General features: G+C 38.9%; 2 protein-coding genes across 9 annotated transcripts in view; one reads left to right on the top strand and one right to left on the bottom strand.

The window, feature by feature from the left end:
- COPS2 (COP9 signalosome subunit 2) overlaps positions 1 to 936 on the bottom strand; it is a 37,018-nt gene extending 36,082 nt beyond the window's left edge. Inside the window, exon 1 of one of the 3 annotated variants that reach the window (XM_045528744.1) lies at positions 807 to 936. In XM_045528744.1, the coding sequence (XP_045384700.1) occupies positions 807 to 860 (54 nt within the window). In that variant the 5' untranslated portion in view covers positions 861 to 936. The remainder of the gene's footprint in view (positions 1 to 806) is intronic. The other 2 variants (XM_045528754.1, XM_045528761.1) reach the window with 2 other exon arrangements.
- Positions 937 to 1,049: 113 nt separating this feature from the next.
- The window catches only part of GALK2 (galactokinase 2), a 133,571-nt gene continuing 117,210 nt past the window's right edge, over positions 1,050 to 17,410 (top strand). For 2 of the 6 annotated variants that reach the window (XM_045528793.1, XM_045528817.1), the window contains exon 1: positions 8,634 to 8,790. Coding sequence is in view for 4 of the 6 variants with exons in the window: in XM_045528775.1 (XP_045384731.1) it covers positions 8,755 to 8,807 (53 nt within the window). In the remaining 2 variants the exon portion in view is untranslated. Of the gene's footprint in view, positions 1,307 to 8,599; positions 8,808 to 17,410 lie in introns of those variants that run through there. The other 4 variants (XM_045528811.1, XM_045528784.1, XM_045528775.1 and 1 more) reach the window with 4 other exon arrangements.

Below are 17,410 nucleotides of genomic sequence, written 5' to 3' on the forward strand. Positions count from 1 at the left end.
TGAATTTTAAAAATCACCATTCAGCTAGAGAAATTCGCTTATTTCTTCGCTTTTGCTGTTTTAAACTTCAAATACTGGGAAATTTGTGAGTCAAGGAAAAAGCCACGGGTTCAATTCTCTTATCCCCTCCCCCCAAAAACAACAACAAACAAGCAAAACCTCCTCTCCAGCTTTTGTCTTTAAAGAACTGAACAAATATTTCAACTACTTTCTTCCAGCTCTCCTTGCTCTCTCTGAACTCTCCATTACACCCTCACCTCGGACAAACACCGACCCTGGACAAGACTATTTAAGTTATGTCTCCAAGAGACTCAAGTGGCTTTTCGCAGTCAAGCCTGAGAGCAGTAAGGCCCCCCAGTTTTCAGACTCTTCTCTCAGCATTTCGCACCCACTCAATTCAAGCTGAAGAAGAGGGGCCCAGAATGCTGGGCCCGAAAGGGCAAAGCCAGGGCCTACACCGCAGCACGGTCACCGAGGCGGCTCGCGCGGCGGGGAGAAGGTGGGAGGCACCGAGAACCGGACGCCTGGGGCCAGAAGCGTCCATGTAAACCGAGGAGGGGCTCGGACTTGGAGCGCAAGGCCGGGGACCCCCTTCGCTGCCTCATTTACCCTCCCCTCCCCCATGCTGGAGAAGCAGGGCCCGAGCCCGGTGCGGGAAGGGGGAGGAGGTAAACCCGTCCTGTCACTGAACCGGGCGAGGGTGGAAGCGGCACATGATCTACAGAGAAAGGCCGCGGCTGTCCCAGGCCCGGCCCCGAAAACCAGACACCATCTCCAGCCCCAGAGTTCCGTTCCCTGCGCCTCACCAGGTCGTAGTCCTCCTCATCATCGCACATGAAATCATCCTCCATGTCAGACATCTTGGCCGGGAGGGGGAGGAGAAATTGGAGACAACCTCCTCCCACAATCCTTCGCGGCTCAGAGGCGTCACTCCCAGCTTCTCCTCGCCTTCCCGTCCCTCTGTAGAGGACCCGATTTTCTCCCGGAACCAATGCGCTTGGCTTCTAGAGGATTCGCTACGACGCCAAAAGGGAGTGCACCACTCCCGTTTTCCTGCGAAACGATTGGTATCTTAGCAACTAAACCTAGCAACTGGGGAATCACCGCGTACCGTGGGGCACTGCTGAAAGGCCTCGGAAACTTTGCGCTCACGTCTAGCAGTTCCCAGCCTCCTGGGGAAGGGGCGAGTCAGTCGCCTTCCTTGCCAGGGACTCTGGAAGCCTCTCATTCTGGTGAAAGTAGGAGGCAGCCTAGGACCAGAGGCCTTTCCTGGAGAAAAGGCTGACATGCCCGTCCTATATGACAGGTATTATTTCTGTCACCATTGTGCATGTGCATTTAGCCCACACATTGCGGTGGGCGTTCCTCTGATGTCTGGAGACCTTTTTAGCAACACACTTTACACATAATGTTTGTTATCTTTGTAGTTGACAAAACGATTCTGTGGCTATCCCAAAATAGATATGCATCCAGTAGCTGAGGCGCCTTTAATCTTATTTAGTTGTTCAACGAATTATAAGCTGACCTGTGCTGCTCTTGGGACCAAATTAAAAGGTGACAGGTAACGACCTGTTTTTAAAACATGCATTACTGTTGCACGAAAAAGGGAGTGCACTACTTAAATCATTAGCAGAATTCTAAATAAAAATAGAGGAGGAAAAACTGCTTTTCAAACAGGTAGCATTTTCTGTATAAACTTACGGTTCTTTCCACTTGAATCCACAAATGTTATATAGTTATAGCATAGATACAGTTTTGGATTGTTTTTGCATGTAGTAGCATAGGTCAATATATTTTTGAACATGATTATTTTGATGGTTGTGTAATAATCCCTTGTTGAATGTACCAGTGCACTGTCATTTGTGCCATTATTGTTATGCATTCAGAATGTTGCAAAAATAACACTATTTTAAACAATTCTGTGGTGAATATCTTTGACACTATTTTTTCTTAGGAAAAAAGTCCAAGAATAGGAATTACAGGTTGGATTTTTTTAAGAATCACTTGATTTGACATATTTTTGGTTATAGTTAAGTCATATTTATAACAATAATGCTGTCTCACCTCTAAATACAAATATTTTTCCCTAATAGTCTTTTTCTCCCAATGTTATATAATGAGAAATTTCAAGCATACATAAAATTGAAAGAACAGTACAGTGGACACCTGTATGCCCATTATCAGCTTTAATTGTATGTGTGTATGTATTCCCTGAATCAACATTACCCCTAAATGCAGCTATGTGTTTTCCTAAAAATAAGGACATTCTCCTATATAATCGCAATGTCATTATTTATATATAAGATGATTAACAATAATTCCCTTATACCATCTAATATCCAGTCTATATTCAATATCCCCCTATTAAACATAGAATTTAGAATTGAAAGAACCTTTAATGATACTACATTAGAGTACAAGTCTTCTCAAATCCCACAATAGAAATTGTGATTCAGTAGTTCTGGGGTGGAGCTCCAGAATCTGTACTTGTATTAATAACTTTACAACAAAACAAAACTTCCCCGTACCTGGGGTGACTATGTATCCCAATTTGCCTGGGACAGACCTGCTGTAGTATTGTTGACCAGCATAATTAATAGCACCCATCACTCAGAAGTTTGGACAGTGAATCACATGGTTACTCTACCTGTAAACCATAATTCTTCAAAAGAGAAAATAAAATCTCAAGGTAGTTAAAAGGTTTAATTGCTCAAAGTAATCAGAGCTTCATGGTTTTGCTTTGTATTCAAGATAGCAGTTGTGAAATTGATTATCTATTAATATTAACCATGTGCATACCCATCATATATGTATAAAACTGCATGCTGATTTACATTAAATTCATTTACATAATTTGCTGCTTTTTACTGTAAGGCCTTAATCCTACAATTAGAAAAGAATTATGCAAGTAAGTTGGTGACTAGGAACACTAGGAAAATGGCAGCTAAATTTTGAGCATAATTTTCTTGTCCATGCCCAAATTTATTAAACCCAGTTTGGAAATTTGCTAACAGCAGTTGAAAAGGTCTTTACAGTGTTTAACATGTTACTTGGGGACACAATTGCTAATAAATGCTTGTTGAAGCTGAGTGTGGTGGCTCACCCTGTAATCCCAGAACTTTGGGAGGCCAAGGCAGGAGGATTGTTTGAGGCTAGGAGTTTGAGACCAGCTTGGGCAACATATGGAGACCTGGTCTCTACAAAAAATGTAAAAAACAAGGTAGGTGTGATGGTGTGTGCCTGTAGTCCCAGCTACCTGGGAGGCTGAGGCGGGAGGATTGCTTGAGCCCTGAAGTTTGAAACTGCAGTGAGCTATGATTGTGCCACTGCACTCCAGTCTGGGTGACAGAGTGAGAACCCATGTCTTAAAAAAATGCATTAATAAATTGATCTTTCTGTGCAGGAAATACCTTTAATTTATCTCTATACATTAAAATCTTTTTTCTGTTCTTAAAAGTCCATTTAAATGTTACCTCATTCACATAGCCTATTCTGAATGCTTTATGCAGTTAAGATATTCTCTTTTGTTTTTCTTGTCATCAATTTTATTTAATGGTAAATAATTGAAAATTTTTGATTTTAACAGAATGCACTGATGTGACATGGTGTTCCTGTTGAAAGTGGATCCTATGTTTTTTAAAAATATTTTTAAACAGCAAAATTGAAGTATAATTTAGCAATTTGTCAAATTGTACACATACTTAAAATGTACAATTTAATGAATTTTAACATATGTATACACATGTGAAACCATCACCACATCAAGGTAATGATGTGGTGATATTTATCACTGAAGAAATTTTCTCATAGATTCCTTGCAGAGATTCCTTAGTAATCCCTTTCCTCCCCTCTACATTTTTCCCAGGTAACCACTGATCTACTTTTTGTCACTATAAATTGTTTACATTTCAGGAATTATACATAAATAGAATCATACAGTATGTCCTCTGTCCTCTCATTTGCCTAATTTATTTCATTTAGTATAATGATTTTGAGATTCATCCATGTTGTTGCATGCATCAATTGGTTGTTCCTTTTTATTGCTGAGTATTCCATTGTGTGGATATACCACAATTTATCTTACCTGTTGATGGATATTTGAATTTTTTTGTTTGTGGCTAACATAAATAAAGCTGCTAAGAACATTTGTGTACAAGTTTTTATGTAGACATATGTTTCATTTCTCTTGGGTAATATGGTAGATAGACATAAAATGGAAAGAATAGTACAGTGGACACATGTATACCCACTATCAGCTTTGTGTGTGTATGTGTGTGTGTATATGTATGTGTGTGTGTGTATGTGTTTTCCCTGGCCAGTGGCTGCCCCATTATCCATGCCCTTGGATAATTCTCTACCCCTTGAATGTGAGTGGAATCTGTGACTTGCTTCTAACCAATAAGATAACAGCAAAGATGATGTACATGATTATGTGTACACGATTACATTATACAAGACTGTTGAGTCCATCCTAGTAGGAGAGATTATCTTCTGTGCTAGCTTTGATTAGGGCAAGTACCCATGTTGGGAAGGACTGTGTAGTGGGGAGCTAAGGGTGGCATCTGGCTAACAGCCAGCAAAAAAATTCTCACCTTAGTCTGACAAGCCACAAGGAACTGAATGCTGCTAACAGCCAAATGCTCTTGGAAGTGAATCCTTCCCCAGTTGAGCCTTGGAAAAGAAGTCATGAAACTCTAAAACAGAGAACCTATCTAAGCCATGCCCTGACTCCTGAGCCACAGAAATTGTGAGATAATAAATATGTATTGCTTTATATCACTAAGCTTGTGGTAATATTGGTATGCAGCAGTAGATATGAATATAGGTAAATACCCAGTAGTAAAATGGTTGGATCATATGGTAGGTGTGTGTTGACCTTCTAAGAAACTCTTAAATTGTTTTCTCAAGTGGTTTTACCATTTTGCATATCCACCAGCATTGCATAAGAGTCCTAGTTGCTTCACATCCTTGCCAACATTTAGTGTGGTCAGTCTTTTTAATTTTAGCCACTCTAGCAGGAGTATAGTTGTATTTCATTGTGGTTTTAATGTGCATTCAGTATCTTTTTGTGTGCTTATTTGTCATCCATGTATCCTCTTTGCCTATTTTTTTAAACTGGGTTGTCTTAATACTATTGAGTTGTAAGAGTTCTTCATGCTTTTTGTGTTGCATTTAAGGAAAGTTTGTCACACCCAAAGGCACTGAAATTTTCTCTTATGTTTTCTTCTAGAAGTTTAATATAGTTTATCTGTTACATTTAGCTCTATGATCCGTTTCAAGTTGAATTTTTGTATGTAGTGTGAGACAAATGTGGAAGTTCATTATTTTGCATATGGATATCAAATTGTTTCAGCATCGTTTGTTGAAAAGGTGATCTCCTTTCTCTATTGAATTGTCTTGGTACCTTTGTCAAAAATCAATTGACCATTTAATTCCCAACATGATTTGACCCTTTTAAATTACATTTTTTACCTTGTATTATGATTATTTGCATTTATTCCTTATTAAACTGAAAGCTCCTTGAGGACACAACTATCTTTTTTACTTGTGAATCCCCTGAAACTCAGCATGTGCTTTGCCTATAGAAAATTCTCAATGAAAATGTGATGTGTCGGCCGGGCACGGTGGCTCACGCCTGTAATCCTGGCACTCTCGGAGGCTGAGGCGGGAGGATGGCTCAAGGTCAGGAGTTCGAGACCAGCCTGAGCAAGAGTGAGACCTCGTCTCTACTAAAAAAATAGAAAGAAATTAGCTGGACAAGTAAAAATATATAGAAAAAATTAGCCAGGCATGGTGGCGCATGCCTGTAGTCCCAGCTACTCGGGAGGCTGAGGCAGTAGGATTGCTTGAGCCCAAGAGTTTGAGGTTGCTGTGAGCTAGGCTGATGCCACAGCACTCTAGCCCGGGCAACAGAGTGAGACTGTGTCTCAAAAAAAAAAAAACAAAAAAACAGACTTTATCATAGTATACCACCTGTTATTTAATAGTTTATATAATAATTTAGACGATAAACCTTATTGTAAGTGTTCCTACATGCAAAAAACAAAGAACAGAGAGGTTCAGGATTTGTGAAAATAAAATACTGCGAAATGTAAATGTTTAAATATTTTCCACTATCAGATATGTCTAGTAAGAAATAAAGGAATATCTTCTTAAAATTGACAAAGAAATATTTTTCTACCCTATAAGGATTGTTAGGAAGATTTATAGAGAATAAAATATGTAGAGTGCTTGCTTAGCAAGATGCCTGACATAAGGCAGGTAGTATAAGAAAGTAATGTTAGTTTTGTTTTTTGATGACTATTTGGGGTTCCCTAGTAGTGTTAAAAGGTTGTTATTAGAGCAATGCTTTATGAAAATTATAATGTACACATTTTAATTTGGGAGAAGAATTACTAATTGTTTCAATAATTTGTTCTCAAGCACACTTTACTGGGGTCTCATCAAAGGTCACATGTCCAGAAGTAGTATGGCCTCTAGGTGGGAGACCAGAGACCTGGGTTTTAATTCCAGCTCTCCTATTCTCTTTTACTTTGGGCCAATCATTTCAAAAAGGATATTTTACTAGTTCCTCTACAAGATGATTTCCAGTCTGCATCAGTTTTCTTAAGACTAATACATATGTATCCAAAATCCAAACTAATGATTTGCCATCCAGTTTCATGTAGCAAAGTTAATGTTTGGTCATTAAATACACGTTAAATAGGAAGTATTCTTTTATGAAACAGTTTCTACAGTCATGATCATTTTTTTTTACCCTGTATAAAATGAGTTTATTTTCAAGGCTTTAAAATTTGGTTATATTTCAACTAATATAGATGAATATATTAGAAACATACCTGAATAAAAAATGATTCTGTCCTTTTCCATATTTACTGATGTTCCTAAAAATTTTACGTTTTCTTCTCACTTAGGTTCTTTCTCTATTCAAATCTATTTACAAGTGACAATGATGCCTCACCTCACTCAAAATTAAACCACAATGAGCATCATACTGGGATTTACTGGGGTTCAAAAAAAGGTATAATTGCTACATTTGAAAATGATAAGGAGAGACTGAAATAATAGTGAGAAAGCAGCCCTGATACCAGAATAACTTAGTTTCCATGGTGTAGCATCTACAGTAATAACCTGAGTGCCAAGGGGCTGCCACCCTTTGGCTACACTTTGATATTGTTGATACACACTTTCCCCTTTCTCCCTCTCCTGACATACACATAGAGAAATTCTGTACTGGTAATTTATTGAATCTCTGTGGGTTATGCTACTGCCCCTAGAGTTTTGGGCCTGTTGCTCCAAACTTCCTCAATTAGGAAATCTTGGAATAAGTGTATTGTTAGCTGGCTTCACTTGCGTTTAATCTCAGCATTCTGATGCACAAAGTGCACTAGAATGAGAATTAATTGATCTGAATTTTTTTTGTTTTTTGAAGACAGAGTCTCGCTCTGTTGCCTGGGCTAGAATGCCGTGGCATCAGCCTAGCTCACAGCAACTTCAAACTCCTGGGCTTAATCAATCCTTCTGCCTCACCCTCCTGAGTAGCTGGGACTATAGGCATGCGCCACCATACCCGGCTAATTTTTTCTATATATTTTTAGTTGTCCAGCTAATTTCTTTTCCATTTTTTTTTTCAGTAGAGACAGGGTCTCGCTCTTGCTCAGGCTGGTCTCGAACTCCTGACCTCGAGCAATCCACCCGCTTCGGCCTCCCAGAGTGCTAGGATTATAGGCGTGAGCCACCGCGCCCGGCCTTGATCTGATTTTTAATTTGAGTTTTACTATTGATGAACAGTGTGACCTTAGACATATCACTTCACCTTTCATCATTCATTCAGTTTATCTTACCTATTTATTAAAGACCATTCTGCTTGGCACTGTTCTAGGGGCTGGGGATATACAGCTCCTGCCCTGAGTTGTTTACCTTCTAGTGGTAGTGATGATATAGGTGGTGAGACAGATAATAAATACATATGAAAATAAATATGCAGGGTAATTTTTGATAAGTATGAGGTCAAGAAGGAAAGTAAACAGTAACATGGTAGAGTGATATATTGGGGATGATATAGGGCATCAGGGATTTCTCTAGGTAACTAACAAAAATGAAGGGGTTTAACTGGATGCTAAGGGTTCTTACAGATTGAAAGACATGTTTCTTTTTTTCACTATTAATTGTGTTCTAGGAAGGCCACCAATGCCTCTATTCTGGAAATGAGTGCAAATGTTTAAATCAAGTGCTGCATCATTTTTATGCTGCTTGATTTGGAAATAATCTGCATAAGAAGCAATAGCTAAAACATTTTAGTGTTGTTTGGGGAGTAGCGGCTGGACATTAAAGAACCCTAACTTAAAAAAAAAAAAAGCAACCTGAAATAGATCAGACGACAAAGGTTTGTGCAAGGGCCAGGTTGTAACTGTTCTCAGACATCCACAAGGCATAAAAAGAAAACCTCGTTAGTCAGCTTTGCACGTGCTCTAAGCAGGGGCTCCAGCGAGTCCGGAGTCCTCGGGAGCTTAGAGCAGGACGGTGGCTGTACCTGACCGCTAGTGGAAAGGCGCTCTGGCCCAGAGCCCAGGGAGGAGGACCGGAGGCGGGGCCGACGGGAGGCAGCAACCCGAGCGAAGCTGCAGGATTTCCGCAGGGTGGGAGCTTGTATCGCCCGGAAGAAAGCGGCTCCTGTGGCAGATGTCTCGTGATTGCTCTGGGAGTTTTGCTTTGCCACTTGAAACTACAGAAGAAAGAAGGATCTAGCGAAATATGGCTACGGAGGGCCCTGCCACGCGTCGAGTCCAGGTGGCAGAACATCCCAGGTGGGGGAGAGGAGATGCGCGCTTGGGGATCGCCTGGGTTGGTTAGGTGTAGTTAGGGTCCACGGCTCTTGGTTCCTTCTGTGGGGCGCTGGTTTTGCCCCAGGTAGTAGGCAGAACTCATGGGATCCTATAAGGCTATGTGGTGGGGCTTGCAAGAAAGATCACGCTGCAAGTACATTCCACCTTGATTGCTAACAAGGGTTGTGTGTTTTTTGCTTCACCCTTTCTTGCTGAAGGTGGTACATTCTTTCTACTAGGCTTCAGCAGAAGTGCCTAAATCAGCTTAGAGCTCGTCTCTTTTTTTTGCCTGCCAGTTGATAGGTGCTTTTTAAAAAGTCCCTTTTCTAAATATTCATGGAAAACAAACACTAAAACCTCTTTGGCCTCTACCTTCTCTTAAAAAAATACAGGAATCTCTGAACTGTCACTTAGGAAATTAATTTGCTGCTGGTCCCTAGTTACAGAATAACCTAATAGTTTAGTCATGTCTAGGAGAGGATCTTTTTAATTACAGGTACTTAGTAGAAATCTTCCTTCTGATTTATAGGGCTGAAAGGACTTAAAAGGGTGAAATTTCATAAAATGAAGTATCTCACTCGCTACATAGGCCAATGGGCTTTTCTGAGGTTGGCTCATCTCCCCCTTTGCTGTTTTTAACCTTTTTTTTTTTTCTGTTAACTTTTTTCTCTGATATGAAAGTCCTTAAGCTCTTCCCACTTCCTAGTTTATTACTATCATGTATCAGTTGACAATGTTATACTTTACTACAACTTGAAAATGTTCTTTCATCCTTTAACCAGCAAACAGTGTGTTACCAGAAAAGTTGCCAAAAACAAACATAATTTTTTTATTATAGAGACCAGCATGGCTTGGACTACTTCTTTGAATGTTTTAATATACTCTGCAGGTCCTTGCATAGTAATGTTGCCCTTATATATTTGAATATATTAGGACACATTGTTAAAGATATGCTTCAAATAAGATTCGTGAGGAATTTGTTACATGAAATAACCCAACCCCTTGAAATTTAGTCTTTTACGTAAAACATGTCCAATTTCTAGTTACCCTGTGGGGCAAAGGGGAATAGTGGTGTCAACAGATAAGAAGCCAAACTCCCTAAAGTAATTTAAACAGGTTTATTCTGAGCCAAATTTGAGGACAATGGTCTGACGCCACACCCAAGAAGCCTTGAGCAAATGTTTGCTGAGGTTGGGTTACAGTTTGGATTTGTACATTTCAGGGAGACGGAGATTACAGGTAAAGTCATAAATCAATACATGGAAGGCATACATTGGTTTGGCCTGAAAAAGTGGGCTGTCTCAAAGTGGAGGCTTACAGGTTCTAGGTGGGTTTGAAGACTTTTTGTGGTTGGGCGCGGTGGCTCACGCCTGTAATCCTAGCACTCTGGGAGGCCGAGAGGGGAGGATCGCTCGAGGTCAGGAGTTCGAGACCAGCCTAAGCAAGAGCAAGACCCTATCTCCACTAAAAATAGAAAGAAATGATCTGGACAGCTAAAATTATATGTATAGAAAAAAATTAGCCAGGCATGGTGGCATATGCCTGTAGTCCCAGCTACCCGGGAGGCTGAGGCAGAAGGAAGGCTTGAGACCAGGAGTTTGAGGTTGCTGTGAGCTTGACGCCAGGGCACTCTAGCCCGGGCAACAGAGTGAGACTCTGCCTCAAAAAAAAAAAAAAAAAAAAAAAAAAAGAATTTTTGACTTGTAATTGGTTAAAGAAAAATGAAGGTTTGCCTGAAGGTTTGGAATGTTTGAAGTTAAGGAAGTCTGCTAATCTGAGACAAGCTACTAGCTCTCGGGTTTGTCTTGTATAGCCTTAGGCCTACTAATGAGTTACAAAGGATATCTCCAAGAAGGGAGGGGGTCATGATGAGGCATGTCTGAGCTCCCTCCTCATGGGAGGCAATTCAGTTTTAGGGTATCCCCTTGGCCAGGAGGGGTTCCATTCAGTCAGTGGGTGGATGGTGGGGGAAGCTGAAAAATTTTTAGTTCACAGTGGTTGTAAGTACAGGTACATGTTCGTTAGTGTTTTTTCTTGCCTTTCATGATTTTTGTAGTATTCATTCATGCAATATTTATTGTTAATACTTATTCTGTGTTAGTTGCAAGAGATCATAATAGATAAGCTCTGCTATTTTCTTGTTTTTCACTTGTGTATGCAATACAATTATTAGTTTCAAGCAATGTTTTATTTACAGGAATCTTTTGAAGCCACTTATTCATTTTAGGAGGGGTGAGTTTTGTTAAATCTGGATAATATAACCTATAAATGAAATGGTGCTATATGCTGAAAGGGAAAAAAGTGAATGAGGGCCCCAAGGTAAGCCTATCTCCTTGTGGAATTCCTGCTCTTTCTTCAAGGATGCCTCTTCAACCTCTCACATGATCCTCTGAGTAAAGGCAGTAGTTAAGCATATTATACATTTTAGAAAACTTAACTTTTTTATTCTTTTTGTATAAAAATCAACTAGAAATAGAAGTGCTGATATTTTCATTCTGCATCCCATTCTTGCGTGCTTCCTGTACTGTAAGATTTCAAATTTCACTGTTCTAGCTTTCTTTGCATTGGTAGCAGTGGTATCTCTTCTAGTTTCTTTTTTTGGGGGATTAAGTTTTAAATTGTTGGATTATAATTATTTTCGTAACAGCTTTATTGATATCCAAATACAATATAACTCACCCATTTAAAGTTTGGAATTAAGTGGCTTTTAGTAATTCACAGAATTGTGCAACTATCACCATAATGAAATTTAGAACATTTTCTTCACCTCAAAAAGAACCTGGCATCCCTTAAATTATCACTTCTGGGACCCCTATTCCCTGCCTCCCCTCAGCCCTAGGCAACTACTAATCTATTTTCTATATTTATAGATTTGATCATTCAGGACATTTCCAATAAATAGTATCATATGTATATTTTTTTGGTGACTGACTTCTTTCACTTACGCTTTCACTTTATAGCTTTCAAGGTTCATGTTATAAAATGTATCAGTATGTCAATCCTTTAAATAATATTCTTTTTTTTCCTATCGTGGCTTTATTAGCTGGATTATTTTCCCATTTATTTTTTATTTGTATATATTCACAGAAGTCCAATTTTGCTATACTGATATATTGATATATTCAGTTATATTGCATCGAGGTAAAGTCAGGGCCTTCAGTGCATATATCACTGGAGCAATGCACATTGTACCCACCAAGCAACTTCCCATCATCCATCTCCCTCCCCACCATCCCTCCAGGTCTTCATTGTTCATCATTCCACACTCTGTTTCCATGTATCCACAGCATTTAGCTCCCACTTATGAGTGAGAACATTTGGTATTTGTCTTTCTGTGTCTGAATTGTTTCACTTAAGATAATGGCCTCCACTTCCATCTATGTTTCTGCAAAAGACATGATTTGATTGTTCTTTTATAGCTGGACAGTATTCTGTTGTGCATATGTACCACATTTTCTTTATCCAGTCCTCTGTTGATGGACACTTAGATGATTACATATCTTTGCTATTGTGAACAATGCTGCAATAAACATGGGAGTACAGGTATCTTTCTATAAATATTGTATTTTTTTTCCTTTAGGTAGATACCCAGAAGTGGGATTTCTGGCTCATATGATAGTTCAATTTTTAGTTCTTTGAGAAATCTCCATACTGTTTCCCATAGAGGTTACACTAATTTACATTCCCATCAACAATGTAGAAGAGTTCCCTTTTCTCCACATCCTCACCAATATCTGTTATTTTTCGTCTTTTTAATTTGTAGCCATTCTGATTGGTATAAGATGATATCTCAGTGTGGTTTTAATTTGCATTTCTCTGATGATTAGTGATGTTGAACATTTTTCACATGCCTGTTGGTCATTATTTGTCTTCTTTTGAAAAATATCTATTCATCTCCTTAGTCTACTTTTTAATAGCTAATTGTTTTTTCTCTGTTGTTGTTGAGTTGTTTGAGTTCCTTGTAAATTCTGACTATTAGTCTCCTGTCACATGTATAGTTTGCAAATATTTTCTCCCATTCTGCAGATTATCTGTTCACTCTATTATTTCCTTTGCTGTGCAGAAGCTTTGTAGTTTAATTAAGTCCCTTTTGTTTATTTTTGTTTTTGTTGTCTGTGTTTTGGCCTAGACAATATCTGGAAAGCTAGGTTTTCTGCCAGTATTTTTATAGTTTCAGGTATTTTTTTTTTTTTTTTTATAGATAGGATATTTCACTCTGTTGCCCAGGCTGGAGTATAGTGCACCATCATACCTTGCTATAACCTCAAACTCCTGGGTTTAAGCAATCCTCCTGCCTCATCTCTCTTCTTTGGGAATACTGATAATTCATAAGTTCAGTTGCTTTCTGTAGTCCCAGATGTCTCAAAGGCTTTGTTCATTCTTTTTAATTGTTTTTTTTTTTTTGAGACTGAGTCTCACTCTGTTGCCCTGGCTGTAGTGCCATGGCGTCAGCCTAGCTCACAGCAACCTCAAACTCCTGGGCTCAAGGGACTCTCCTGCCTTGCCTCCCTTAGTAGCTGGGACTACAGGCGCGCACCACCACACCTGGCAATTTTTTTCTATTTTTAATAGAGATGGGGTCTCGCTGTTGCTCAGGCTGGTTTTGAACTCCCGAGCTCAAGTGATCCTCCCGCCTTGGCCTCTAAGAGTGCTAGGATTATAGGTGTGAGCCACCGTGCTGGCCTCTGTAAAATAATTTAAAGAGGTTTATTCTGAGCTAAATTTGAGGACCATGGCAGGAGCCAGGCCCAAGAAGGCTTGAGCAAGTGGACTTGCTGTGGTTGGGTTACAGTTTGGTTTTATACATTTCAGGGAGACACAAAGACATAAATCAATACATGGAAGGCATACATTGGTTTAGCCCAAAAATATGGGCCATCTCAAAGGGGAGGCTTACAGGTTCTAAGTGGGTTTAAAGACTCTGACTTGTAATTGGTTAAAGAAAAATGAAGCTTTGTCTAAAGGCTTGGAATGTTTTAAATTAAGGTAAGGAAGTCTGCTAATCTGAGATAAACTACCTGCCAGCAGGTTTGTTTTGTATAGCCTTAGGCCTACTAATGAGTTACAAAGGATATCTCCAAGAAGGGAGGGGGTCATGATGAGGCATGTCTGAGCTCCCTCCTCATGGGAGGCAATTCAGTTTTAGGGTATCCCCTTGGCCAGGAGGGGGTCCATTCAGTTGGTGGGTGCAGGGGAAGCCTTAAGATTTTACTTTAGTTCACAATTGTGATGGCAAGAGCAAAGTAGAGATTCAAATTCTCCCTCCTCCCCCAACGGTAATTGCTATACTTTGAAATTCCATCACTAACATATATTAAATTCTCAAATATAACAGTGATAAGATTAACAACTAATAATTATTGTGTACTTATAAAATCCTCAAAACAAACCTTTGCAGTGAGTTCTAGTATTAGCCTCAATTTGAGACGAAGAAAGTGAGACATAGAGCAACTCATACAAATTACTATTAAAATCATATTAATAACCAATTATTTTTATTTTTATTTTATTTTATTTTTTTACCACGTGTTGATGTATATTTTTAAATTAGTGTTAAAAACTAACATTTTCTGTAATGCCAGACCTGAGTATCCTGATATTGAAGAGAAAACATAAGCACAGACAGGATAGGAGACTTGTGCAAGGAGAAAATACAAGTCATATCTCTGGGAATTTTAATTCATTCATCTCTGTAGTTGGCCATATAGTCTGAGAATCAGTCCTTTTCATAAAATCCATTTCATTCACTACAGTAGTCAAATTTTTTTTCTTAAGTTCTGTTATTAATACTGCTTTGTTTTTTTTTTTTAATCTTAAGTCGAAAGAGCATTCAGAACACGAGTCAGCAATTTGTGCTGTGATACCTTGGCCAGTTCCCCCTTTAACAACGTGATCTTTGTAGGAGCTCTTATTTTCATATTGAGAATGCTCATTGTACCCTTTGGGGGGCATACTTTCAGTGACTGCATTAAGACATGGAGACTTGCTGGTAACTAGCCCAGAAGTAAAATTATAGCTACTCCCCCAATTATAGCCATACTGTTCATTATTAGAGGATTAAATTAGAGTTTGGAAAAACACTGCTCACTTCAGTTCTTTCTGTTTTTATTTATTTATTTGTTTGTTTGTTTGTTTGTTTATTTATTTATTTATTTAATTTCAGCTCATCATGGGGGTACATAAGTTCAGGTTATATACATTGTACATGTCCCGCCCATCCCCCTGAGTCACAGCCTCAAGCGTGTCCATTCTCCAGACAGTGCGCCTGGCACTCACCATGTAGTCATACCTCCATCCCCTCCCCACCCACCTCCCTGAGTCAGCACCTTCAAGCATGACCATTCCCCAGAGGGTGTGCAACGCACTCATCATGTAGGCATACACCCATCTCCTCCTCCCACCCCCCATCTCAGTCTGATATCCAATTGGTATCCTTCCCCGATGTACATTTAGGTGATGATCAGGGAAACCAGTTTTCTGGTGAGTACATGTGATGCTTGGTTTTCCATTCTTTGGATACTTCACTTGATATGATGGGTTCCAACTCTCTCCAGGAGAACCAAAGAGATGTCGTATCATCGTTATTTCTTATAGCTGAGTAGTACTCCATGGTATACATATACCACAGTTTACTAATCCATTCGTGGATTGATGGGCACTTGGGTTGTTTCCACATCTTTGCGATTGTGAATTGTGCTGCTATAAACATTCGGGTACAGGTGTCTTTGTTATAGAATGACTTTTGTTCTTCTGGGTATATGCCCAATAATGGGATTGCTGGATCAAATGGTAGGTCTACTTGAATCTGTTTAAGGTATCTCCATATTGCTTTCCACAGGGGTTGCACTAGTTTGCATTCCCACCAGTAGTGTATGAGTGTTCCTGTCTCTCCGCATCCATGCCAACATGTGTTGTTTTGGGATTTTTTGATAAAGGCCATTCTCACCGGAGTTAAGTGATATCTCATTGTGGTTTTGATTTGCATTTCCCTGATGATTAGGGATGTTGAGCATTTTTTCATACGTTTTTTAGCCATTCTTATATCTTCTTTTGAAAAATTTCTATTCATGTCATTTGCCCACTTTTTGATAGGATTGTTTGATTTTTTCTTGCTGATTTTTCTGAGTTCTAGATAGATTCTTGTTATCAGTCTTTTATCTGATGTGTAGTATGCGAAAATTTTTTCCCATTCTGTAGGCTGTCTGTTTATTTTCGTGACTTTCTTTGGCTGTGCAGAAGCTTTTTAATTTAATCAGGTCCCATTCATTTATTTTTGTTGTTGCTGTGATTGCCTTAGGGGTTTTCTTCATAAATTCTTTGCCTAGACCAATGTCTGTAAGAGTCTTTCCTACGTTTTCTTCTAGAATTCTAATCGTTTCCCATTTAAGGTTTAAATCTGTTATCCACCGTGATTTGATTTTTGTGAGAGGTGAAATCTGTGGGTCCTGTTTCAGTCTTCTACATGTGGCTATCCAGTTTTCCCAGCACCATTTATTGAATAGGGATTTTTGTCCCCAGAGTATGTTTTTGTCTATTTTGTGAAAGATTAGATGGCTATATGAGGATGGTTTTATATTTGGGTTTTCTGTTCTGTTCCACTGGTCTGTGTCCCTGCCCTTGTGTCAATACCAGGCAGTTTTAAGAACCACAGCTTTTAGTATAGTTTGAAGTCTGGCAAATCAATACCTCCCATTTTGTTTTTATTGCTTAAAATTGCTTTTGCTATATGGGGTCTTCTCTGATTCCATACAAAGTGTATAATTATTTTTTCTAAATCTGTGAAAAATGATGTTGGTAATTTAATAGGAATTGCATTGAATCTATAGATTACTTTGGGTAGTATAGACATTTTAACAATGTTAATTCTTCCAATCTATGAGCATGGTATGGATTTCCACCTATTTACATGTTCTGCAATTTCCTTCCTTAGTGTTTCATAGTTCTCTTTATAGAGGTCCTTTACCTCTTTAGTTAAATATATTCCTAGATATTTTATTTTCTTTGTTGCTATTTTGAAAGGTATTGAGTCCTTAATTTGGTTCTCTGATTGAATGTTATTGGCATATATGAATGCCTCTGATTTGTGTGTATTGATTTTGTAACCTGAGACTTTACTGAATTCATTAATTAATTCCAGGAGTCTCTTGGTTGAGTCCTTGGGGTTTTCCAGATACAACATCATGTCATCAGCGAAGAGTGAGAGTTTGATCTCTTCTGTCCCTATTTGGACACCCTTGATTCTGCTCTCTTGCCTGATAGCTCTCGCAAGGACTTCCAATACTATGTTGAAAAGTAATGGGGACAGTGGGCAGCCTTGTCTGGTTCCAGTTCTGAGTGGGAATGCTTTCAATTTTTCCCCGTTCAGTATGATGTTGGCTGTGGGTTTGTCATATATGGCTTGTATCATTTTTAGGTAGGTCCCATTTATGCCTATTTTGTTAAGTGTTCTTATCATAAAAGGGTGTTGAATTTTGTCAAATGCTTTTTCTGCATCTATTGAGAGGATCATATGGTCTTTATTTTTGCTTCTATTTATGTGGTTAATTACATTTATAGATTTTCATATGTTGAACCACCCCTACATC

The sequence above is a fragment of the Lemur catta genome, chromosome 1, assembly GCF_020740605.2.
Source record: "Lemur catta isolate mLemCat1 chromosome 1, mLemCat1.pri, whole genome shotgun sequence".
NCBI classification, from domain to species: Eukaryota; Metazoa; Chordata; class Mammalia; order Primates; family Lemuridae; genus Lemur; species Lemur catta.